The sequence below is a fragment of the Chiloscyllium plagiosum genome, chromosome 28, assembly GCF_004010195.1.
Source record: "Chiloscyllium plagiosum isolate BGI_BamShark_2017 chromosome 28, ASM401019v2, whole genome shotgun sequence".
Taxonomy (NCBI): domain Eukaryota; kingdom Metazoa; phylum Chordata; class Chondrichthyes; order Orectolobiformes; family Hemiscylliidae; genus Chiloscyllium; species Chiloscyllium plagiosum.
The window spans coordinates 17,719,247-17,745,972 of NC_057737.1; the positions used below are offsets into that span (position 1 = coordinate 17,719,247).

A 26,726-nucleotide genomic window follows, 5' to 3' on the forward strand; every position below is an offset into this window, starting at 1 on the left:
CAACACCCCTCCCCCAAGTCCCTCCTCCCTACCTTTTATCTTAGCCTGCTTGGCACACCCTCCTCATTCCTGAAGAAGGGCTTATGCCCGAAACGTCGATTCTCCTGCTCCTTGGATGCTGCCTGACCTGCTGCACTTTTCCAGCAACACATTTTTCAGCTCAAAAAGATTGCATTGCCAATAATCTAACCACCCTTCATGACTTAACTGAAATAATGGGAATGGGCCATCCACAGTGCACTCCATTGGTTAGACTTGTTGGTCTTTGTTTAGATTTTAATACGCGCAGAGAGGAAGTTGCCACAGGTGCAAGCTGTTAAAGGCACAGTTTGTTTTTTAACTTCACATTCACTTTTGTTTCCCTTTGAGGTACAGCGGAGAACTGTTGGAAAGGTAAGCAAGCTGATCACCAACCAGCTGAACTAATCCACAAACACTCTTTCTGTGGCTAACAAGTCCCAAGGGGCAGCTGAACCCAAAGCTAGTGATTGTAACACAGGATCTCCCCAGATAGTGCAGTGACGGCACCAGGACATCCAGGAGCTTGGTCCATGACATAGCAAACTAGTGACAGGAAGAATGAGCAGGGAGGTGAACTACAGAGCTTGAATTCAATATTCAATCATGTACAGGAATGAAGAAATGGAAATTAAGATTTGTTTCAGAAAGAGGCAGATAGAAAAAGTAGGAAATAAAGTCTCATTTTGACATTTAACCACTTTATTATCTAAAGCATTTCATAACCTGAAGAAATGAAACACATCCCAATTGTTCATTTTCTAAACAAGGGAGCAGCCATTAACAATTATTACAGCACCACAAAGTTATTAGGGCCATGAATGACTAGATTTGTTTTTCTGTGGTGAGCTTAAGGTTTAATTGATGTACAAATGCAGCAGCTTCATGAAAATCACATGAAGGTAATAAAGAAAAAGAATAAGATGACATTCTCGTGAAGCTAACAATGAAGTGATACAACCCAATGGTCATGGGGGTCTGTAACTCATTGTTTTGAAAAGTGGGAGAGACAGGAACAGTCATTGCATTTAAAACTCTGAATAAACTACTGGTCACGGATTGAGAGCCAGAGAATAGGATTAGGCTTGAAAGCTTCTTACCAGCACAGACATAGTGGACTGAATGGCCTGTTTCTGTACCATCATTTTCTATGTTTCTAAGTTGTAACAAATTCACAATTCATGGTCTGGCTCTTCCTCACTACAATTTGCCAGATGATTTGCTCCTTGGAGCCTGACACTTAAGCAGTTCATTGGATTAGCTACAGGAAACTTTAGACTCTCTGTAGTTAAATTTTGTTTTAGCTAAAATCAAAGAGAATCTACATCCTTGCAAGAACACTTTTTTAGATTAGATTACTTTGTGTGAAAACAGGCACATCAGCCCAACAACTCCACACTGACCCTCCGAAGAGCAACCCACCCAGACCCATTCCCATACATTTACACCTTCACTTAACACTATGGGCAATTTAGCATTGCCAATTCACCTAACCTGCACGCCTTTGGACTGTGGGAGGAAGCCGGAGGAAACCCACACAGACACGGGGAGAATGTGCAAACTCCACACAGACAGTTGCCTGAGCCGGGAATTGAACTCGGGTCCCTGGTACTGTGAGGCAGCAGTGCTAACTACTGTGCCACCATGCTGCCCCCACTTTTGATCAAACACTAAAGAAATTTGAGAAAAGAACCATAATGAGTTCCTTTAAAACGGAGGGAGTAATTACACTTTTTGTAAAGAAGACCTTTCCTTCCTTAATAAATGTTTCTCTGAGCGGTTTAATTTGAGAATGAAGTCACTGTAACAATTTTACCTCAGCTGTACTGTGCTGCAAGAGAGATACAAACTTACCTCTTAGGTGAGATTTACATCACCACGTTTTACAAAGAAAAATTATATTTGCAGATACAGTTATTTTGATATGAAGACAATAGGCCTGTGGATAATTTTACATATTTCACTATTTAACGGGAACTCAATGATGCTAAAACTCTTGCTGGGGATTTAGAGATTTGGAACTGACAACACAGTTTGCCCAACAAATGCAGTGTTTGTGCTGATATTCATCTCTGGGAAAGAAGCATGTCACCCTTTAACAGCTGGGAAATGCACTATTTCAGCATATACCTGAAGCTAACCACAATGTTAATGTTTTAGAGGATAAGACTGCTATGTTTTCAGCGACCATCACTGCATGTTGTTTCTCTTCTGGTTCCCAGACACTGGCGGCCTGTGACTGGACTAGCTTGCTGTCACCAATCCTCCTTTCTAGCAATTTTAATCAACCTGTTCAGACATGGTATGACATGTATTTGGAGTTGGTGGGACTTGAACCAGGCCTCCTGACCTCAGGGTAAGGGCTTTTGCCCGAAACGTTGATTTTCCTGCTCCTTGGATGCTGCCTGACCTGCTGTGCTTTTCCAGCACCACTCTAATCTAGACTCAGGGTAGGAACTGTACCATTTTGGCATAAGTTTCCCTTCGCTGAGTCTAAGGAGCCTGTCAAATTACCAGTGTTAGAATATAGACCGCAAAGAGGCACTCGCTTTAACACAATATGGTGAACTTCACAGTAACAGTAGGTACAACTCATTAACTAGTTCGACATAATTATAACTGTCACGAACCCCAAATGCCATGTGCTTCAGGACCTGACACAAGAAATACTGTTTCTCCACTAAAAGATTAGGTAGCGTCATCAAATTGGGTGGAGCCAATGCAAATTCATCATTAACTCTTTCAAACCACCACCTTACACAATGATTACTAAAATGGATTACTCATTTTAGCTTGAATTCCTGAGGCAAGAGGTAACAGAATTCAATATCACTTGCTCTTCTAATCATCTGGCAACATTTCCATCTTTCAGGAATATGCTGGACACAAAAGATGAAGAGTTTATAATTATCATTAATACAAACCTATCAGGGAGAAATCTACAGCTGATGACTGTCTTTAAAAAACAGTTATGTTCTAACACATGCATTTTAAAGTTTCAACATGCAACTAGATTAATCAATAATTATGAGTTAATTTTAATGATATCTGCTTCCAACTAGTCATGGGGTGGCTAAAGAGTAAACCAGCAAGTTACAGAACAAGCACTTGGAATGAAGAAAGGGAGGGGAAAATACATTTGGTAGTGGAATCAATGTTGGCTTGGTAGAATGAACAAAAAAGGTATCAGTCAAACATGAAGATTGGGGTTGGGGAAAGTAAGGACACAAGTGAATATCACACGATTCCAAGAAAGAGGAAAGGGAAAGTGAAATAACTGCACAGAGGTTGATTTCCCATCACCAAATCACCCTGTGTTTACTACTGCACAGTACACAGGCTGTAGCCAGCCAGCTAGGAGTCAGTCCTCAACTGAGGAGATTCTAATCTCCTGTTTTTTTTAACATTTTCTCCTGGTTATATTGGTCAGCCAAGGCTTTTCTGATTGGCCCAGGTTAACAACCTCAATCAAGAACTTTGTAGTCAACGAGGTCCACCTGGTCCCAATCACTACAGAAAGAAAAGCATACAGGTTAAAATCACTCAAAGGTCTTGCCAGTCTGAGGAGAAAAGACAATATTTAAAAGGTCCTGGTGAACAATGTGGCCTAATCAAATTACAACAGAACCGGGGAAAGGACATGCAGTCTATATTGGAAGCTGGCTGGGAAGAAATATGATCCAGGTTTTTCTGGAATCAGTGGGTCTGTGCTGGTTATCAGTGGAAAGCACCTAGACATCTCAATCTCCATCAGCAAATAAAAGGATGAGTCGGAGATGGACCATGCGAAGTTGATGAAGGGGTGGAAATATAAACCAAAATGAATGAATTTTAGATCAGTGCACAAGCAAGAAGTAGTAAAACAATTCAATAATATAACGGGATAAAATGGTCAGTGTGAAAATAAATTCAATTAATGTGGCAATGAACACCAACTGAAGAAGGAAGTGAGTTTTTTTTGTCTGTTGCACTCAGATTGAGTATGAGCTGATGATTGTGAGGACTTAATCTGAGGAAGAGAGATCTCTAGACCCTTGGGTCTTTTTAAAGTGTTTGTTTACAGTGGCTGAGTATACACATTACAACTCAGTAAAAGTTGAAGCTGTTGCTCCTTCTCCAAAGTCTCAGCACTGTCATGTGGTCATGACTCTGTCAATGACACAGCTTCTTAGGAGTTAACTCTATCCAACTGATTGTCATCTTTAAATGAATGTACTGACTGACACACTAGCTCTACCAGAAGGCATGATGACACTCCTGCCACCTGGCTGCTAAACAAACACAATGTACAGTCCAGGTAAGTCATGAAACCGAATCACCATTCAAGATGTGAAAATTAAAAAGTCAAAACTGGTAATGTTTAAGTGAGGATTTATTAAAAGAGGACTCATTAAATTATCATTCTTTGTGATTTTTAAGTTTTTTTTATAAAAAGGTTATACAAAGGGTGAAATTACACTGAAAGGAAAAATACATTTTTCACAAAGAGATCTTGATCAATTGGTCAATGAACTGAGGAGTGCAGATGGAGCTTTATTTGGATAAACGTGAAGTATTGCATTTTGGTAAAACAAACAAGGGCAGGACTTATACAATTAAACACAGAGATGTTGGAGTTTAGGTACATAATCGGTGGGTGGCACAGTGGCACAGTGGTTAGCACTGCTGCCTCACAACACCAGAGACCCGGGTTCGATTCCCGCCTCAGGCAACTGTCTGTGTGGAGTTTGCACATTCTCCCCGTGTCTGCGTGGGTTTCCTCCGAGTGCTCCGGTTTCCTCCCACAGTCCAAAAAATGTGCAGGTTAGGTGAATTGCCCATGCTAAATTGCCGGTAGTGTTAGGTGAAGGGGTAAATGTAGGGGAATGGGTCTGGGTGGGTTGTTCTTCGGAGGGTCGGTGTGGACTTGTTGGGCCGAAGGGCCTGTTTCCCCATTGTAAGTCCTCTAACCTAATCTCATAATTCCTGGAAGTTTGTGTCACATGTAGATACGGTGGTTAAGAAGATGTTTAGCACACTTGCCTTCATTGCTCAGACCTTTGAGTATAGGTGAAGGGACGTCATGTTGAGGCTGTACAGGACAGGCCTCTCCTGGAGGACTGTTGTAGGAAGGATATGATTAACCTGGAGACGGTTCAGAAAAAATTACCAGGATGTTGCCAGGAATGGAGGGTTTGAGTTATGGGAGAGGCTGAATAGGCTGGCACTTTTCACTGGTGCATAGAAGGTTGAGGGGTAACGTTACAGAGATTTATAAAATCATTAGGGGCATAGATAAGGTGAATAGCAGGTATCTTTTCCCTAGGGTGACTATGGGGCATATTTTTAAGGTGAGAGGTAAAAGATTTTAAAAAGACATGACGGGAAACATTTTTGCATAGAGAGTGGTTCATGTGTGGAATGAATTTCCAAAGGAAGTGGTAGATGAGGGAACATTTACAACATTTCGTGGGTGGCATGGTGGCACAGTGGTTAGCACTGCTGCCTCACAGCGCCAGGGACCCGGGTTCAATTCCCGCCTCAGGCGACTCTCTGTGTGGAGTTTGCACGTTCTCCCCGTGTCTGCGTGGGTTTCCTCCGGGTGCTCCGGTTTCCTCCCACTGTCACAAAGATGTGCAGGTTGGGTGGATTGGCCATGCTAAATTGCCCGTAGTGTTAGGTTAGGGGTAAATGTATGGGTATGGGTGGGTTGCGCTTCGGCAGGTCGGTGTGGACTTGTTGGGCCGAAGGGCCTGTTTCCATACTGTAATGTAATCTAATCTAATCTAATTTAAAAAAAACATTTGGATAGATACATGAGTAATAATATTTGGAGGGATATGGGCCAAGCACAAGCAGGTGGGACTAGTTTAGTTTGGGATTATGGTCGATATGGACTGGTTGGACCGAAGGGTCTGTTTCCATGCTGTATGATTCTATGACCCAATAAGTCAATGAGACAGGAAGGGTGTACAGTATGGTACAAAATCAGGTGTGAAGAACAAAGTACAGGGATCACAGACCTCTGATATGCAATTGTCACCTCTGCTGGACAGGAACCTGGGAACAAGGGAACATAGAATCTTTCAGCTTTTCAGAAACCTGAGAACTGTGAAACTCCAACTGCATTGAAAATTCGAAACTCTCATATCAATAAATGTGCAGCTGAAAAAAATGACTGAACCTTTAGTTTAAAAAAATCTAATCCATTGCTTTCACCTTGCAGAACAATGGTGTCCTTTGCCTTATAGCATTAGTAATTAGTGCCTGTAATCACCGAACATGTAAATGTCTGAATCCTAACTAACTCTCCTAATTCAATCATAAATATTTTCATCCCAGTTTAATAGTTCCTGGACTACAATCCTTCTCATGAAATATTAGCAGGATTGGGCCAGATTCACAGGCTGAAAGTGCAGTAAATTCAGTTCCTTATTTGGGTTAGTCAGTCCATGAATCACGGTTTGAATCAACATCAAGAATTTCCAGCTGAATTGTTTGCTGTAATTCATTGAGCTGCGTTCTCCTCTGGAACTGTCAGTAATGTTCATCAGCCAATTTCTGATATATTTACAGTGAAAAGCTTTGTGGTAACTGGGGATTTCAGTAAAAGAATTCCAGTGAGTAGCCACATAAGTTAAAACCCTCAGGCACAGTTTAAATTGTTTTTAAAATATTGGAGGAACATATCTTTTTAAAATATCTTTTTGATTTCCTTTCTTGTTGAAAATGTTGAGTGGAGGTTTATCTTCACTCTGCGCTCTATGTGGAGTGTGAGGTGTCAGAGCAAAGACAAAGTTATTTGCTCTAAGTTCACTAACTCATGGACAAATACCATGGACATACAAATAAGGTACAAGAGTAGGTCACTTGGGCCTTCAAGCCTGCTCCACTACTTAATAAAATCGTGATCTGGAGGTGTCAGTGTTGGACTGGGGTGGACAAGGTCAGAAGTCATATGACACCAAGTTATAGTCCAACAGCTTTATTTGAAATACTAGCTTTTAGAGCGCTATTCCTTCATGACAAATGATCAGCACTCCAAAAGCTCGTGATTTCAAATAAACCTATTGAACTGTAACCTGGTGTTGTGTGAGTTCTGACCTTAATAAGATCGTGGTTGATTTGATTTTAATCTCAGCTCTGCAGTCCTGCATATCCCCGATAATGTTTCATCCCTTTTAGACATCCTGCATTAGCTACTCTTCTGAGAAACTGGCAGTTTTGTAGCTTGGTGTGTAGCTATGTGCCCCATTGTCATGAAATCCCTCACCCTAGGTAATAGATACCTGCCATTCACCTTGTCTATACCCCTCATGATTATATAAACCTCTAGAAGGTCACCCCTCAACACTCTACGCACCTGCTATGTAGGTGAATCAGGGATACATTGGACAGCAAAAGTAGCAGCTAATTTGCACATAACAAGATTAAACAATGAGAATTCTTATGTTCCTTTGTTTTGATGCTATGCTGGCCACACAGCCTGAGGAATACCCTATTCTGGGCAGGCAATGGTCAGGATATGGAATGCACAGTTCCAAGAGCGTGTTGGGGCAGAATCAATTATGGCTTTCAAAAGGGAATGGGATAAGCATCTGGAGAGAAAAACATTTGCAGGGGTAAAAGGAATAAGCAAAGGAATGAGAGTGGTCAAGTTATTTTTGTGGAGAGCTGGCACAAATGTGATGAGTCACATGTCTTCCTTCTGTGTCAAAATCATTCCGTCACTTTTTTCCAAGTATTGAGTTGGACAAAACTAAATGAAAGATGTTGTGTATTAGATTTTTTTTTCAATAAATAGCTGACTTCATATATGACATAGCATTCTCTATTATTACACTCTGCTCACTGTATTTAACCACTAAGTCATCATCATACCTTTACTTTGTGAATGTGAATTTGGCCCATTCCTGTTCTTCGGTATTGAAGTTTCATGATATGGAGATGCCGGTGTTGGACTGGGGTGGACAAAGTCAGAAGTCACACAACACCAGGTTATAGTCCAACAGGTTTATTTAAAATCACCAGCTTTCGGAGCTCTGCTCCTTCATTGGGTGAACTTATTGGACTATAACCTCGAGTCGTGTGACTTCTGACTTTGAAGCTTTAACTTCTAGCAGGCAAAGGCTGACCAATAAACTATACCAAATAGATTCTTTGGGTTTAGGACATGCCCTCTTTACCAATGAGCTAATTTCAGAATTTATACTAGACTGAGCCATATTGGTTGTAACATGTTCTTGATCTACCACATCCGTCAGAAATTTACCTGAACCACTACCAATGTCATCTACTGTATCCATTGCACCTGGTGTAGTCTCCTCTACATCAGGGAGACAGGACACCCCCTTGCGGATTGTTTCAGAGAACATCTCTGAGACACCCACATCCACCAACCCATGGCTGAACACTTCATCTCCCCCTCCCACTCCGTCAAGGACATGCAGGTCCGGTGCCTCCTCCACCACCAAACCATTATCACCCAATGCCTGGAGGAAGAACCTCACATATTCCACCTTGGGACTGTGCAACTGCAGGGGATCAATGTGGATTTCAAAAGTGTCCTCATTTCCCCTCCCCCCACATTATCCCAGTCCCAAGCCTCCAACTCGGCACTGTCCTCCGGACCTGTCCATCACGCACCCTCCTCCCCATACGCCTCCCCCGATTCTCATGCTCCTGCTCCTCGGATGCTGCCTGACTTGCTATGCTTTCCTAGCACCACACTCTCGACTCTCCATTGAAACAATGCTATTGAAAGCTCTGTTATAAATCTCAGACATTGAGATTTTTCTGGAAAACACAGTAACCAAAACGTAAATTTGCAAACAGCTTTGTTGTGACCACTACAACATAGCTGTTCATGTTCAAAAACAAAATCACTGCCAGGGAAAAGAAAAATTCAACTGCTTTCAAATGTAACTTATAAAAAAAATGGCAAGTTTGCAAACTGCATCCAAACATTATGCACATAGATGTTTAACACATTTGTAGCACTGTAGAAGACATTAAGCATGGAATTGCAGTACTTTGGGTATTAATGGCTGACTGAAAAACATCACTTCTTGTCTTTCAGTAGACAGGACTAGTACTAGGGATCTGATTCAAATTTTAAAAAAGTTTTCCCAAAATTTGATTCACCCCCTAACTTCATTAAAGCATCAATATCTAGTGATTAGTTCAAATTTAATTGGGTGTTAAATATCAGTATTCTTTGTAGGGAAAGGAAAGATCATTAGGAATATGGTGGACTAGTTACTAAAATATTAACATCGAATGAGAATCTTTCTCCCTGAAGAATAATAGAAGAGTGTTCTTGCAGAAGTCAGCAACTTATCCTTAGTTGGAGTCCTAATAGAACCCAATAATTTGTTGATATTAGTTGTAAAGGATAAATATAGTACTTTAAATGATCTCAGAGGCAGGGTTGTGGCTATTTACCATTATAGTTTGGACAGTGACGTCAATGGCATAGGTCATTAAGGATTCTGGATTCTTATCAGTTACCAAGAATAAAACACAGTTTCTACCTCATCACACTACCCCTTACTGCAATATTCTTTTATTTCCACTCTCCATGTTTCACTGCTAAAGTTTTTCAATCTTGCCAAATGAAGTGAAACTTTCAGAATAATTGTCAGTCAGAAATTTTGTGTTGGTAAGTGGGAGCTGATCGAGATGCATATGCCAATTTCTGACACATACAAGGGATAGAAGATTGGAAACAGCTCAATGAGCTAACTCTTTTCTGAGTTATATTACCTTGCAGCCATAAAGGTACAGCATAAACTATTAATACACACTCCTTGGAGAACAATACAAAATATATAAATGGCTAAGAATGAAGCCATTAAATACAATTTAATTTTTTTTCAATTCCACAGGATGTGGGTGATGCAGCAAGGTTACATTTATTGTCCATTCCTGCTTTCCCAGGAGATAAGACCATAAGACCAGGGAGACAGGAGCAGGATTAGGCCGTTAGGCCCATTGAGTCAATCATGGCTGATATGCTTTTCAACCCCTTTCTCTCCATAACCCTTCCATCTCCTTATGAATCAAGAACCTACCTTTCTCAGTCTTAAATACACACAATGACTTGGCCTCCACAGCCTGCTATGGCAATGAATTCCACAGATTCACCACCCTCTGGCTGAAGAAATTCTCCTCATTTCAGTTCTAAAGGAACATCCCTTCAATTTGAGGCTGTGCCCTCAGGTCCTAGTCTCTCCTACTAGTGGAAACATCTTCTCCACGTCCACTATGTCCAGGCCTCTCAAGATTCGAGATGGTGGGTCACCTTCTCAAACCACTGTAATCTCTGTGGGATGGCACTGTCACACAGTAGTCTGCCTGGAATTTGAAGATTTTGGCTCTCAACAATGAGGGAATGGTAATACAGTTCTGTCCTCCCTGAAATCACTGACTAATGCAATATTTACTGTGCATCCTTTTTGCCCACTACGATCCTCGCGTTTGGTCATCTGTAGTCTTCTGGGAGTAAGCACGTGCACTGTGCATGTGCTGTGTATTGTACATTTTACCATTCACAAAAATCACCAACTTTCTCCAGGAATGGACCCATGGCCAATGACAGGAGCGTGCTGTCTTTGTCCAAGTCAGATGGCATGTGACCTGGGCAGGAACTACATAGAGACAGCGATCCCATGTCATTGTTGCCCTTGATTTTCTCAATGGTTGAGGTTGAAAACCAAATGGCACTCTTGCTGTAATTTCATTTTATTATTGCCACATGTACTGAGGTACAGTGAAAAGTTTTGTTTTGTGTGCAGTACAGGCAGATCATACCACACAAAGTGCATTAGGATAATAGAACAGAGCGAAGAATACGATGTTACAGCTGCAGAGAAGGTGCACAAACAGTGAGATCAACATTAAATGTGAGGTTTAAAAGGTCCATTCAGAAGTCTAACAACAGCAGGGAAGAAGCTGTTCTTGAATCTGTTGGGACACGTATTTAAGCTTTTGGAAGAGGTTAGAAGAGATTATAACCGGGTGGCAGGGGTCTTTGATTATGTTGGCTGCCTTCCCAAGGCCGCAGCAAGTGTAGATGGAGTCAATGGATGGAAGGTTGGCTTGCGTGATGGACTGGACTCTGTTCACAATGTCTCTGTAGTGTCTTATGGTTCTGCACACAGCAGCTGCCAAACCACATTGTGAAGCATCCAGATAGAATGCTTCCTACGGTTCATCTATAAAAATTAGGAAGTGTCTTTATGAAAATGCCGAATTCCCTTAGCCTCCTGAGGAAGTAGAGGCATTGTTGTGCTTTCTTGACTGTAGCATCAACGTGGGTTCTGCAGATCATATCCACTACTGCACCTAATGGCTGAGGTGTTGGACTATGACTGCAGGAATATTGATGAAACTTACTGTCGTGGTTTACTGAGTGTTGAGATGATGGAGTAGTGGTAATGTCACTGGACTGGCAACCGAGAGAGCCAGGCATGTTTATGGGCCATAGGTTCAAATACCACCACTGCAGCTGGAATCTGAATAATAAGTTAACAAATCTGGAATGTAAAAGCTCAGTGATGGTGACTATGAAACTATCAATTGATGTAAAATCCCATCTGGTTGACTTTTGCCCTTTAGGGAAGGAAATCTATCATCTTTACTTAAACAAGTAAAATAAAGATTGGAAATCAGAAACAAAAGCAGAATTTACTGGGAAAACTTGGCAGGTCTCGCAACATCAGTGGAGAGAAAGCAGAGTTAACATTTTGTGTACAGTTGACCGTTCTTCAGAACTAATTGGAGTTTGAAAGAAGTTGGTAGATATACTAAAAATGGTGTGAGAGGAAGGTGGGTGGGGGAGAAGTAAATGAAAGGTGAAGATAGAGCCTGATGGGAGAGAACAACAGTTGGACAGACTAAAGAATGGTCAGCCTGGAGAATCAATAGTTGCTAAGGATTATGGGAGCAGCTCATGTGATGACAAGGCCTGGTATGTGAGGTTTGGGATAAAGACATGGGGGAAGGTGCTCAGGTCCCAAAATTATTGAACTGGATACTGAGTCCGGAAGGCTGCTGAGTCCCCAAGGGGAAAATGAGATGTAGTTCTTCCAGCTTGCACTGTGTAGTTCTGAAGCAGGGCCTCTGGACTCAAAACTTTAACTCTGGTTTCTCTCCGCACATGCTGCCAGACTGGCTGAGATTTTCCCAGCAATTTCTGTTGTTATTGCCATCTTTACCTGATCTGGCATGTGATTCCAGGGACACAGTAATGTGATTGACTCTTACCTGGCCTCTTAAATGGCCTAGCCAGCCACTTGGTTCATGGGCAATTAGGGATAAGAAGCAAACTCTAGCCTGGCCGCTGATGCCTATGCTCCATGAAAGAGTAAAGAACACCTCAAGTGTTGTTGTAGCTGTACTCATTCAGGCAAATGGTATATATTCCATCAGGGTCTGTCCTCTTGCTGGTTCTCAGCATTCAGTAACTGGAAACCAAAACTGGTGGCTTGTTTGGTTTCATTTCAACAATTGTTTTCGAATTTCTAAAACAATTCAACATCCTGGGATGAGGCTATCTCACAGTGTTTGAGTTTTATGTCACAATAAATTTATCTCAAATAAGTTATCAAAAATAAACAGATTGAATTACCTGTTCCTTTTAAACAATATTGAAATGGACAACAAATGTCCCTAATACCTGAAAATGCAATCCTGGGTACCAAACTCTTCCATGACTGTATTAGAGCCAGGCAGAAACATGCAAGGTATTATCTGTTTTCAATGGGCAAAGAAAGAACTTACACCTGATAAGCACAGCACCACAATATCAAAGAAACACATTAGACATTTGAAACGTACCACCACCGTTGACTTAATAACTCTTAAAACATATTACTACAGAGAAACTTGTGCCTTGTTTATAGATTTTTACTTTCTATAGCAATCATTTAGACACATTTTACAAGTTTCCCTCAATATAAACCCCACCCCACAAGCTTTGATATATTCTCCAAATAGAATGCACTTCATTTTCGGAAGTGTAATGACTTTGATTGGCTCAGTGGATCCAAGAACAGGGAATGTGAGTTTTAACCAATATGTCAAAACAGCCTGATACGATAATTCAACCTGATGACCATCACTGACTGAGCCATGTTAGCCTCTTAACACTTGAGCGATTTCATTTCTTTGAGATCATTTTCATAAAAGTAACTGCATTTTAACTGAGCGGCGGCCAATTTTAGGATTCCAGCCTGATCCACTTCCCATTACCTAATGACATGTTGGCTTGCAGCAAGGGTCAAAAGCAGGAACGTTGGCTGAGATTATTCTGTCCTCAGCTTGATAAGCCTTAAATTACCCAGTTCAGATTTTATTCAATCATTTTGAGATCCAAATAAAAATAACTAGAATTCCAGTCTTGGTATGCATCAACTCCTGACCCAGTGTTCCTCTGAGACACTGTCCTTAGAAGCACAATTTGGTATGTGTTTTGGCAAAGCAAGCTAATTTTTCTTTTTATAAAGTGCTCCCTTGTCAACCTTGGTTATCAAACCTCAAAGTCAAGACAAACCCATTTGTGGATTCAATATCTAATTTCCAATGCCTGTGACTCTTAGCCAAATAATACAATTCCATTTAAATCATGTGGACTTGAAGACACCATTTGCAGTTTTCCTATTAATTTCTCTGTCAGTAGTCCTAAACCATTCCAGTAATTGTGGTTGCTTTACAAGATTATAAATCCTGTTGCTATAACAAATGGTAAACTGAATTTTCTGAAGCTCTGGAAAATATTTAAGGAAATCCCAGTTGAATTGGGCGTGACAAAAGGAAAATTATTATTATTATTGGCCTCCGTCATATTCTGGAAACTGTCATTTTTTTTGTACAAACAATTTGACAGTTTTTTAAATTTAACCAAAACCATCAGTTGTTTTGGTGTAAATGCCAGATCCATTTGAAGGGGGCCAATATTGCTAAAACAACAACCTCACTAGCCGTGAGGGAAGGCATTACCTTGGATATGAGATCACTCGGTCTTATGTTTGGACTCTGATGCTCAGTTAATTGACTAGGGTCAGATCTCCCAAGTCACTGTGCACAGCATTGAGGCACTAATCACTCAACCAACTCCTCCAGACAGTCCATATGCTTGACACCGGATTTCAAAAGCAATTCCGCTACTCGGAGGTCAGTCACGGCCTGAGACTTCCGGGTGGACAATGGAACCACTCTTGTGATGCCCTGAAAGCATCCCAATAGAGTCTTGGTAGACTCTGACCTGTGACTGACCAAATGGAGGTAGTTCTTTTTGGGAAGACACTGAACATATTGAGAGACCTCACCAGGAGTACACAGCAATGAAGTTGCTTAAACCTCCAAGCAATTCAACAACCCGAACCTCCAAGCTCACCAGCCCTGCATGGGATAGAGTCTCCAGATTGTATATTGGACTTATCAGTCATCTCAGAACTCATCGAACTGGATTGGAAGTAGGTTGTCTTCAGTTGCAAGGGGCTGCCTAAGCAGTGAAGTAGCTGAGGGGTTATAATTGGTCCCAGTTTAAAGACAAAGATGAATCTAGCCAACATGATGTAACTAAACATGTAATTCATTTTGGGAAACGTAGTTGTTTACTGTGCTAGCACAGCGGCCAGATTATCTATCTTCCAGTTGTTGAGATCCATGCATTATAAAATGGCCAGTTAGACAAGGCAGTGGAGAGCTGTGGTTCCCAGGAATAAACAGGCCAGTGAAAGTCAGTGGAACAGGATTTCCTGCAAGTGGGATTATCAGATCACTTGGAAGTAAAGGTATTTGATGACAAGGGCTCCTCTCAAATATCCAGAAAAGGCCTGGGAAAGTTAAACATTAAGTTGGTTTGAATGTGGAATCATTACAAACTAGAAAGTAGAAGAGAGGTCCCATATCCAACATGGAGTATTTGTGCCTTTTTATATCCTTTCATCGGAGGTAGGCATGATCCCTATTTATAGCTCATTCTGAACTGGCCTTGGACAGAATGGCTTGGTCAGCCATTTTAAAAGGGAAGTTTACAGTAAAGCACATTACTCAGTGTGGATTCACATGACTAGGTAAGGATGACATATCTTAATCTCTTAAAGCACATTATGAATCCAAATGGATTTTAAATCACAATCAGCGGTAGTTTAATTTATCACCATGCCTGATACTAGCTTTCAATTCCGGATTCTGTGAATTCAATTTAAATTCCACCAGCTATCATTGTGGAATTTGAACTCATTTCCCCAGGACTTTAGCCTCAGCCTCTGGATTACTGGGTTTGTGATATCACTACCACAATCACCATTGCCTATTTTCAGTCTTTCCCTTTCCTTCCTACAGAAGAAATGACGAGGAAAGTCCACTCCCCTCTATTTAATTTCTTCCATGAGTTTCTCTGGGTCCCCACAAAGCTCAAGATCTTTCTCCAAATACCTATTCAGACAGTTGTTAGGCATGGTTGACAAAATCAGCAAGTGATCACCTTCTTCGTAAATATTATCTGCCTCCCGCTCCCTACCCTCTCACACCCCTGGTTAAAATCAATGCCAGCCAGTCTGCGACAATGGGACTAAGGAGTCATTTCAATGAGAAGCTGTCCCAGTATCTAGCCTCCAAAGCTCAGCAAATACCATATCTCATTTGAAAACAAAAAATGCTAGAAATCACAACGGGTCAGGCAACATCCGTACAGACAGCAAGCTAATGTTTCAAGTTTAGGCAGCTCTATTGAAGAATCATCTAGACTTAAAACATTAGCTTGCTCTCTCTCCACGGATGCAGCCTGACCCGCTGTGATTTTCAGCATGTTTTGTTTTCAGCACAGATTCCAGCATCTGCAGTCACTTGCTCCTGCCACATTTTCTTTGTCCAGATTGTGATTTTTGGTGAGAAGCTCGACAGGTTGAAGGAACAGAGAAGGAAATGACCAACTTCAAGAAGATGTCAACATCAGACAGGCACTGACAAACAGAATTTTTGAAAATATAGTCAGGCATGTGTTGCAAGAATCCATGTCTGGACCAGCATTTACTTCCCATCCCTAATTGCTACCTGAACAGACTGGTCCGCTGGGCCATTGCAGGCAGATATGAGTCAACCATATTGCTGTCAGCCTGGATATGCATCTTGGCCAGACCAAGTAAGAATGACAGGTTTCCTTCCCTAAAGGGCATTAGTGAACCAGACGTGTTTTTTTCAACCATTGACATAATTTGGCTAAGTTTTAGTTCCAGATTTTCATGGATCCAATTTTCACCAGTGGCCAAAGTGGGATTCGAACTCACCTCCCCAGGGCATTCCACCTGGGTCTCTGGACTACTATAACCAGTGAAAATACCACTATGTCACCGCTTCCCCATAGTGCATTGATGCCAGAGCATACATTGTTATGGAATTTTGCACTATAAAAATTGTCCAGCTGAGTGCAATCACTCAGTACTGCTGCCAAACCCAGTGAAACATCAAAGCAGATGTGAAATCCAGTTTGCTTCCTTAATGCAGGAAATCTCTTGAAGTGATCTCTTTGATCAACTTGTTCATTACGAAAGAGCAATATTTTACTTTCAGAGCTGATATTCCCAACTTACCTGTCCACCATACAGGTACCAAAGTCAGGCAATTGTCTGCATGCACAGGAAGGAAAGATTCAAAGCCATCAATATTAATGAATGAGCCTGAGTTTACTGATTGCAACAAGAGCTTTCGTTGTTTTTTTTTTTCAAAATCAGCAGGTTGTACCAATTGTAAATAGGACACAACAGGTCCAAGTAAATATCAAGGCACCAAAAAAATCCCAACGAAGAGATCAAAGAGATCATAGCATAGTACTCAGCTCAAAATAACTATTCATCAGTCCAGTGAATTTAAGCAAGTACTAATCAGCCAAATCAAAGATAAATTCAAACCCATGAATTCTTGATGGCAGTGATGGTTGAATACAATTGAACAATATCCCAAATTAAGCACTCACCATTACTGACTTAAACTGGTTTCCATATTCAGCCACTTTTGGGTTATGGAAAAGAGGATTGGTTAAGATCCACATATTACTGGTTCATAATGACATTCTTGTCCTCCTATTTCTTTTCCTTTAATCCATGTAACATACCTAGCTTATTAACATGGGCTTAATCATAAACCTGCCAGTTGGGATGTGCAATGCCTATGTTTTCCATGAATGAATTAGAAACAGTTTGGTTTGCAAAATTCAGCAAAGCTCAAGTTTGTGACATTGTGTTCTCGACATTTACCATTTTCCAAACTCTTGGAAAACTCGAGGTGAGCAAAAACAAAAGCTTCATGTACACATAACTGTGCTGGTAATAAAAGGGAGCTGTGCATGATATAACGTCCTTACAAACTTCAGTATCAGTGACAACCATTACCCAGACAGCTATGCCTGTATACAGAGGGACATGCCTATTAGTTTATAGCTTCACAAACTAAATTAATATACATTTTATTTTCATTTCAGCCTTTAATTTAGAAAAGTCAAAAGACAAATACAAACAGCTAGAAATGAGTTGTCGTGACAATCACTAGGTATAAAAAGGCAATAGTTAAAACATTCATTTCAATTTCCAATGATAACTTGCACTGACATTACATCCTGACAGTTTGGTTGACTGTTACTACTCACACTTTTGAGTCAATAGGGTGTGTTGTATTTCAGAGAGTACATGCTGTATGGGTGTTCTGATTTTCCAATGCACCATCTTTCAATTAAACAGCTAACCCAAGATCTGTCCAAGTGGCTGCAAAAAAACCTAGCGACATTGTTTTTAAAAGAACAGAATGGTCAACTCAGTATCCTAACCGACATCCCTCTCTGCCTACACAGAATTCACTCATTTATTGTTGTGGAATCTTGCTGTGTGCAGACAGACTGCCCAAGAAATAAGAGTATAATATAACCAATGGATTGCTTTGACACATGAAAAACAATCAATTGATTATATTATACTTTTAACATCCATGAAAGAGAAAGGCAACATTGGCCTTTCATTTATTGAATGTAGCAACATCTTGCTGAGCATATGCACTCATTCATTTATCAGAAAGTGGAGGAGGCCATTCAGCCCCTCAAGCCTGCTTCACTGTTGAGTGAGATCATGGCAGATCTGTACTGGAATGTCATTTGTGTGTCTTAGTTCCATAGCCTTGATTCGTAACAAAACTCTATTGATCTTAGTCCAGAAAGCTCCAATTCTCCCCAGCATCCACAGCATTTTGCAGAGCAAATTCCAGATTCCCATTACCTTTAATAACAAAGGTTGCAACAGCTCATGCCAAACCAATCACTGTAAATTGCAAGAGCTCACACATGCTAGAAGAAAGCTCGTCTTCAATGGTGAGTGCTGCTGTCATCCTAACAGAGAACTAACAAAATCGCTGCTCTTTCCAGCTGTCCAATTCTCACTTTCTTGTTTTTCTTTTCTCTCTAAACCATTCCCATATAAACCATCAAACCATATTTCTAAACCAATCCCCAAAGCTCACTGTCTCTGGTTAATGACAAGGCCATTGCTAACCACTTCCTCTGCTGCCCATTTTCTGTATCTCTAAACTCCCTGCCAACACCCTGTTCTCTGCATTTACCCTGGGGAAAAACATTCTTCTTCATGTTCCTGTGACTCTGATTTTATGAGCCTTTGGCCCTCCATTTGCACAATTTCTCTGCAGCCAGCAATTTGCTCAACACTTGGCCACTCCTTTGATGTCCTTGTGCACAATGGGCTCGGAAGCTGATTGAATGACTTCAAGTTCAAGGGCACAGACTTGAGTGTATCTGGCATATTGCTCACCATGTGGGTGGATCACATCAAGCTGCATTCTGCTCCGCTAGATGTGCTGCTATTAATTTAACAGAAAGCCGGCCCTCTCTGCGAACAGTTGTTACGTTACACATGTGCTGGATTTTGTGCTCAAATTGAGCAGGACTCGAACTCACAACTTTCTGGCTCAGAGGTAGGAATACTACCTTGTGGCAAAGTGGTGATGACTGTCATCAGAGAGTACCATTAAAATACTGGCCAACTTGGGAAAAAAAAGGGGAGAAGTCACATTTATTAAATGGATCATTCATTCAGGAGGGGTGAGTGGAATTCTTCAGTTTCAACAAGATGAATGGTTTGAACATGCCCTTGTGCAGGAGAGGCATTAATAAAGGCATTTCATTGTCACTAGCTACCCCCTTCCAGCAAGGGGGACCTTAACTAATTTTATTCATTACCTTTCAATGAATACTCAGATGAGTTGGTCACCTCTACTGGAGGGAATATATGTGAATGAAAGGATTTATTTTCACACCTCTGAATTCACAGAAGAGCCACATCAATCTTCATGACACACAGTTTGCAGCACTCCAGGGGATTGCTATTTCAATGGATTTTTATTATAAACAAAAGCTCACAAATAAATGAGTCTCTAAGCAATATATGCACTGATTCTTCTATAACTTCACTCTCTTTGTAGCTTCTGAGATTCTTTGAAGTTTAATGAAATAGATGTGCTGTTAAGACAGGCAGCTTAAAAGGTGCTCCTCATAATTCAAACATAATAAACAATTTGTAAAATAAAAATACAAGAATTAATAAATACCCTAGAAAAGATAAGGCAGTAACACACCAGAAACTGAACTGCCTTAAGGATCTATATCTCTAGCCTTATCACAACACTCTCCAGAAATACTTTACATTTATTATCCATCATAATAAACATGTATTGAACTTTATAAGTCATAAAGTGTTTAAGCTAAGTACTAGCAATTCATTTGCAAACTATGTTAAATTTAATTAGAAACTGCAAAAGCTAGGAAATAGGAGGTGCAGATGAATCCAATCTTATTTGTTATCTCTGATCACGAGATGCAGATGTGAGTCCATTCATCTACATGCTCAATACCAGTTTTGGATCAAGACTATTTGATCTGAAACACTTCGAGGACAGTAACCAATCTTCATATTACAGTATTTAGAAGCTCCCAATTAAAGAAGTTGTCTCCTGGCTTCAACCAATCTTTCTGGCAACTTGTTCCAACTCTTCCTGGTATGTCTTAATAAAACTTCGACCTATTGCAAGCTTATCATCCTGCTAATGATGTACACTGCATCTGAAAGCATCACTCTCCCTATCCCATTGAGTGCCCATTCTAAGTTCCCCTTGGAGACATCATTTGTCAAGATTGATCAGCTCTGAATTATGAAATCGTTACATTTCCTAACTCATTCCATTCTCAACCCCGAGTTACATTCTGAGCGTAGTTTTCTGAACTAATACATGCACAAAGAAGCAGATTTCAGACTTAATTTGCTGAGGAAGAGGCATGTCTTTCTAAATAAACATTTCAAAATAGGCTGTGATGGTACTGCAGGTCAGCAATGCAAGTTGACATGTTAATAGGAGTAGGCCATTTATCCCCTTCAGCTTGTTCCACAATTCAGTAAGATTATGATTGATTTACAATCCAACTCCATATATGTGTATTTGTCCCATAGCCCTGAATAACACTGATGAACAAAAATCCACCAAAAACCTTAAAAGTAACACTTGCCATTTGCAGAAGAGATCCAAATTTCTCCCACCCTTTGTATAGAAATGTTCCCTAGTTGCACTGCTGAAAAAGCTCGCTCCAATGTGTGACAATGGCATTATAGTAATGTTACTGGATTAGCAACCCAGAAACCCAGGGTCAGTCTCTGTGGGGACAGGTTCAAATCTCACCACAGTAACTGCTGGCATTCAATAAAATCGTCAACTGAAAGCTGGTTTCAGTAATGCTTGTTGGGAAAACCAATCCGGTTCATTGATGTCCCTTTAGGGATAGAAATGTGTTGCCCTTACTTGTTCTGGCTTGCATGTGACACCAGATACCCAGGATTCTGGTTGACCCTTAACTGTCCTTCGAAATGGCCAAGCAAGTTGTCATTTCAAGGGTAATTTGGGATGGGCACCCAGCATGTACACTCAGTGAAAGGATACATCAAAAACATTTTTAGATTCAACACCCCGATTGAAAATATCCCAAGTAATGGAAAATAGCTTCTCACACACATTTACAGTACAGGAGGCCATTTATCTGATGTGGCTACACTAATCTCATTTTCCAACTCTAGGCCCATAGCCCTCAAGGATACGGCTCACAAGTAAGTATATAAATACTGCTTATATAGTACAAGAGTTTCTGACTCAAACCATCTTTTTAGGCAGAGAGTTCCAGGCTTTTACCATAAATCCATGGTTATTGATGCATCTAGTAATTTTAAAAATGCCTTCCTATCCACCCTATATCTCCTAGAACCTATACACTTTTATCAGTCTCTCAATCTCCAAACAAAACAAACAATCTTGTCTCATAGTTGAGACCCTCTGCCTAGGCTGTATCCTGGTAAATCTCCTCTGCATACTCTCGGGTATAATCACATCCTCCATGTCTGTGGTGACCAGAACTGCAAGCAAAATTCCAGTTATTGCACAACCACTGTTTTATACAGCTGCAAAAGCTTCCTGCTTTTGTATTTTATACCTCAGCAAACAAAGGGAAGTATCTCATATGCCTTTTTAACCACCTTATCTATCTGACCTTCTACTTTAAGGGATCTGTGAGCATGGACATCAAGATCGCTTTGACCTTCATGGCTTTCCAGGTTTCTACCATTTACAGTGTAATCCCTTGTCATGGTAGGGATTCTTAAATGTATTACCTCATCCTTTTCTAGGTTAAAGTTCATTTGCCACTGCTCTCTCCAGCTGACCATTCCATTGATGTCTTTCTGCAGTTTATAGCTATCCTTCTCACTATTTACCATTCTCCCAATTTTCATCTCGTTGCAAATTTCTTGATCATAGCTATTTCTCTCTCTATCCTGTTTGCTCTTCTTAATGTCTTTTAAAACAAAACTTTAGAAGGTTGGGGGGGGATTTTCTTAATTTGTGTAAGATCTCCTCATAACTTAATGCTTGTATTTAAGATGGCAGCAGAAGTAAGCAGAGACTGGATACACCTTCTTTAAAAGTTGAAAAACGTTCTTTTAAAAAGCAAAGCACATGCCCCCCAACTTTCTCATGCATACTTCAAGGAGAAAGTGAGGACTGCAGATGCTGGAGATCAGAGCTGAAAATGTGTTGCTGGAAACAGCATCCAAGGAGCAGGAGAATCGACGTTTCGGGCATGAGCCCTTCTTCAGGAATTCTGAAGAAAGGCTCATGCCCGAAACGTCGATTCTCCTGCTCTTTGGGTGCTGCTTGACTTGCTGCGCTTTTCCAGCAACACATTTTCAGCATGCATACTTCAAGGCTAATTCAGAAATGACCCTGGTAACAGCACAGGAACCATACTCCAGCTGCAAATGGGGAATGCTACACAGTACAAAGGACCAGAGGGGAACATCATTTCAAAACATGGCTAAATGGTGGTTCCATAATACACCTGCAACATTTGCTTGTCAGCTACACTGCACACAAACCTTCAACATGAGTCCAACCTAACAGCAGAATAGACCTCATCAAACAGTTCATGGATAGTGAGCTCACCCAATTAGATTCTAAGGAAGTTTAAGTCTTCTCACTGTTTAGTGTCAGAGTGGATTCATGCTAAGTGCAGACTATGGACACAATGTAATTGGGTGTCTGAAAAGGTTAAGTTCACAGTATATGCATCTCACAAAGATCAAGTGCCAGCAAATATTCCAAATTTAAAAGATTTGGAGTGGCCATGTTTCACAGTGATGTCATTTTCTGTTTAGTCTTGTTTCATGTTCTGTATTTTGTTTTTGATGCAGCCTTGCTTCAAACAGTTTCCACAGCCCAGCTCCAGAAATAGAATTAGAGCATTGGCTTCACTGCAGTATGGCTGAAAGCACACAGCTTATTATTTAGTCAGCAAAACTATACTGGAATGGCTGCTGTAACCCAACCAGTCTCAAAGCTCTCATCTAACTACCTGTCATGTTCAAGCATATGATGCATGGGGTCTGTTCAGTGAGCCTAGAAGCTCCGGATTTGCCATGTTTCCTGAAGTTTTACTGTGAGCCATCCCAGAATTTCTGCTTTATGAAATTCTCAACACAAAAAGGCAACAATTTTCCTCTCAAACCTGAGTTAATGCTCGCTCCTCAAATGTACCATACTCCAACCACATTCTCTTCCCTCTGCCTGCCACTTTAAACATGGTTTGTTTTCAAATAATTAGTTTAAATGTGACAGCTGTTGTTTCAATCATCACTTCAGGTAAACCAACTCCCTTCCTTCTCACCATCCATCGCAAAACTCTTCACACTGAGAGCTCTGTGGTTTTCATTATCATTCAGAGTCCATGTCTTTTTATCAACATCCAAAATTTCTTAATTTTGAAAATCTCTGAAGCATAAATTCTTCTTCTAAACAAGGACTTTTATTTTCGTTTCCCTAAAACATTCATGCATGTTGGCAGGTTGGTAAAATCAGTAATGACTGGCCTTTCCTTAATTGTTCTGGAGCAAAAGGGGGTGAACCACCTTTTTGAGCTGCTGTGGTTCTCAAGGGTGCAGAATACCCAAGATATTGTTTGGAAGAGTGTTCGGAGTATAGACTTAGTGACAGTGAAGAAATGGAAATATAGCACTAGGTCAGGATAGTGAGTGGCTTGGAGAGGAACTTGCAGGGGGTGATGTACCCATGGATCTGCTGTGTTAATTCTTCCAGATAGTGGAGATTGTGATTTTGTGACAGCAAAGGGGCTCCCTTTAAAAGTGCTCCAATCGCATGAATTTATGTAGCACTTTTTTCTGTGCTAATATGGAGATAATAAGCATCGTAACTGCACAATAATGGAAAAATATCAATCACTGTCTTACTGAATGTGATGTCCATGCAGTAACTGACCAATCCTTACCATGACTGTACAATCTTCAGAGCCGCTGGCAATGACATTGTCATTGTGTGGACACCAGTCAATGTCAAGCACAGGCGCTGTATGCCCACACACCAAGGGGTGATTTTTATCCACACGCCCAGTCTGCAAACGAAAAGAGAAACATCAAATGTTATTGTGGTACCAACGGAAAAAACAATGATTAAATTACATCATTCACCTGAAGGAGATACTTGGGTCATTTCGCCTGGGAAGATTTATGAACCAATTTCATTTCTGACAACTGTTTGCACTGCACGTTACGGAATCACTTCACCAATTAAATGCTGGCAAGTTATCCTTTTCTCTTCCCCTGCAGCAACCAGGTTCAGGATGGAAGAAAAATGAAACCTTGCCTTGGGCAGGATGTTCATGACACTCCCTATTACTTCAACCAGAAAAACAAATTCATCCACAGCTCCTCTCATGCTATATGGCCAAGCTATGACTGCATGCTGTTCAACAGAAAATATTTTGTTTCAAGAAGAACACATCACAATAAAACTAATGAGCATGGACACGCTTTTTCCATCTAGAATGATCACTGAAATGCAAGCCCAGATTGTAAAGCATCATCCATCAAACAGCACAAATCTTGACATGAATGTGCCTTCTTTATTCACATCCAGGCTGCAAAATGCAATACATAAATCATGTCCTGCCCAAAAAGAATAAAGCACTGGTCACAATCAGACAGGCAAATCTAGATTCCGTAAAATAATCAACTTAAAATTTGCCACAATATGTACTGGAGTCATGAGTTACAGATTTAAAACCTTATATAGATAAGTTGCAGAGCTGGGCAGAAAGGTGGCAAATGGAGTTCAATGTAGGTAAGTGTGAGGTGATTCACTTTGGTAAGAGTAACAAAAAGACGGGGTACTGGGCTAATGGTCGGATACTTGGTAGTGTGGATGAGCAGAGGGATCTTGGTGTCCATGTACACAGATCTCTGAAAGTTGCCACCCAGGTAAATAGTGCGGTGAAGAAGGCATATGGCGTACTGGTTTTTAATGGTAGAGGAATTGAGTTCCGGAGCCCTGAGGTCATGTTGCAGTTGTATAACACTCTGGTGCGGCCGCATCTGGAGTATTGTGTGCAGTTTTGGTCGCCATACTATAGGAAGGATGTGGAGGCACTGGAACGGGTGCAGAGGAGGTATTTTCTTTACTCAGCGAGTCGTGAGTTCATGGAATGCCCTGCCAGTAGCAGTGGTGGACTCTCCCTCTTTATGGGCATTTAAACGGGCATTGGATAGGCATATGGAGGATAGTGGGCTAGTATAGGTTAGGTGGGCTAGTATAGGTTAGGTGGGCTTGGATCGGCGCAACATTGAGGGCCATGTACTGCGCTGTATTTTTCTATGTTTTCTATGTCTATGAGTCTTCAAGTCAGAGCTAATCTAGGCAGCACATCTGGCTGAGGTTGATAGCAATTCTCTTCACAATTTCTGACAGAGAAAATCTAGCCAGCCATTGCAATCTGGTGATTTAACATTTCCCAAAGGAGGCGCTGAATAAGACTGACTGAGATTTATAAGGCACATTCATAGTCTGTGGTTTTTGTGTTGGTGTGAAGGCAACAGTGCTCTGTTTGAACTGCAAATCAGAAATCAAATTCCAAACTGACCTCAAAGTAAAACCAAATGGGACTGCCTCCTCCAAGGAATCTAATTCCACCCTGTGCTAGATCAGATTGACCAAAACCCAGATTCAATCTGCATTTATGATATAGTTCCAAATCAGCAATGCTAAAATTAGACCCTTAATTTCAGAGAAAATGTATCCAGTACATTTGGCATCCCCTGTTTGCAAATAATAGTGAGATCCTAGTTCACAAAGATCATCAGTGACACCAGGAACATCAAAGTTAAAAATCCACAAAATGATTATTTAATGATTTCCTAGAACAGGTCACAAAGGAGTCTCCATTCCCTGAAATGAACCACGAGAAGTTTGAATTATTCACCAATCAACCTCATAAATATTCTTCAATACTGTGTTCAATCCTGAAAATTACAAAAAAATGTGAGGACACCACAGGCTGTGGTCTGTGCACAACAACTGGCTAAGTTCCTTCTTAAAACCAACAGGTTACCCACATTTGGCACAACACAATAATGGGAAGTTCTACACAAGCAGTGCACATTTCCCAGCTTTTTTAAAAAAAGAAAATATTTGCAGTACAAATTGACATTGCTTCACTGGAAATGAGAACTTGCAGTACTTGTGTCCTTTGACTAAATCATCATGAAAACTTATCTATTTCCCCAAACAGTAGATATTTATTTTATGAGGTAGAAGAGCTTCATATCCCATTTTATTAAATGTTGCAGACATTTTAATGCTTACAATAGCAAACATGTTGTTTTGCCATGTTGTCCTTTCCCAGTCTTCCTTATCATTGGTTCTTTCATTATGAGCTACTCAATCAAGTGGTGGAGAAGGGAAAGGAGATAAAGAGCTATGTATCTGAACAAGGTAACCCACACAGATTTAGAGCTGTTTTGAGGAACTGAATCATCAGCATGAGGCCTGGAAGTAGGCCTATAATCCAAAAAATGGCAACAAAAATCAGAACGGCTGAATATGCATCTTCTACTTCAAAAAGGACGCTATGATTCATCTCTTGTTTTGTCATAGAAACAAAGAAAATACAGTATTTCTAATTGTGCTATGAATTCGAATTCACTGGCTGCATTCTATTTCTCCTTTTCTAACCCTATGGATATTTCTTCTTTGAGACAGAAGACCTTCATGTCCCATTTTATTACATTTTAATCAGATTAATAACAGTTTTAAAAAGTTACAACAGAGACTGGAGCAGTGCA

The 26,726-nt window shown here is 40.6% G+C and overlaps 1 protein-coding gene across 2 annotated transcripts in view; it reads right to left on the reverse strand.

Moving 5' to 3' along the window:
* Positions 1-26,726, reverse strand: part of LOC122564000 (coronin-6-like) — a 243,359-nt gene that overhangs the window by 65,501 nt on the left and 151,132 nt on the right. For both annotated transcript variants that reach the window (XM_043718415.1, XM_043718414.1), the window contains exon 3: positions 23,879-24,001. In XM_043718415.1, the coding sequence (XP_043574350.1) occupies positions 23,879-24,001 (123 nt within the window). The remainder of the gene's footprint in view (positions 1-23,878; positions 24,002-26,726) is intronic.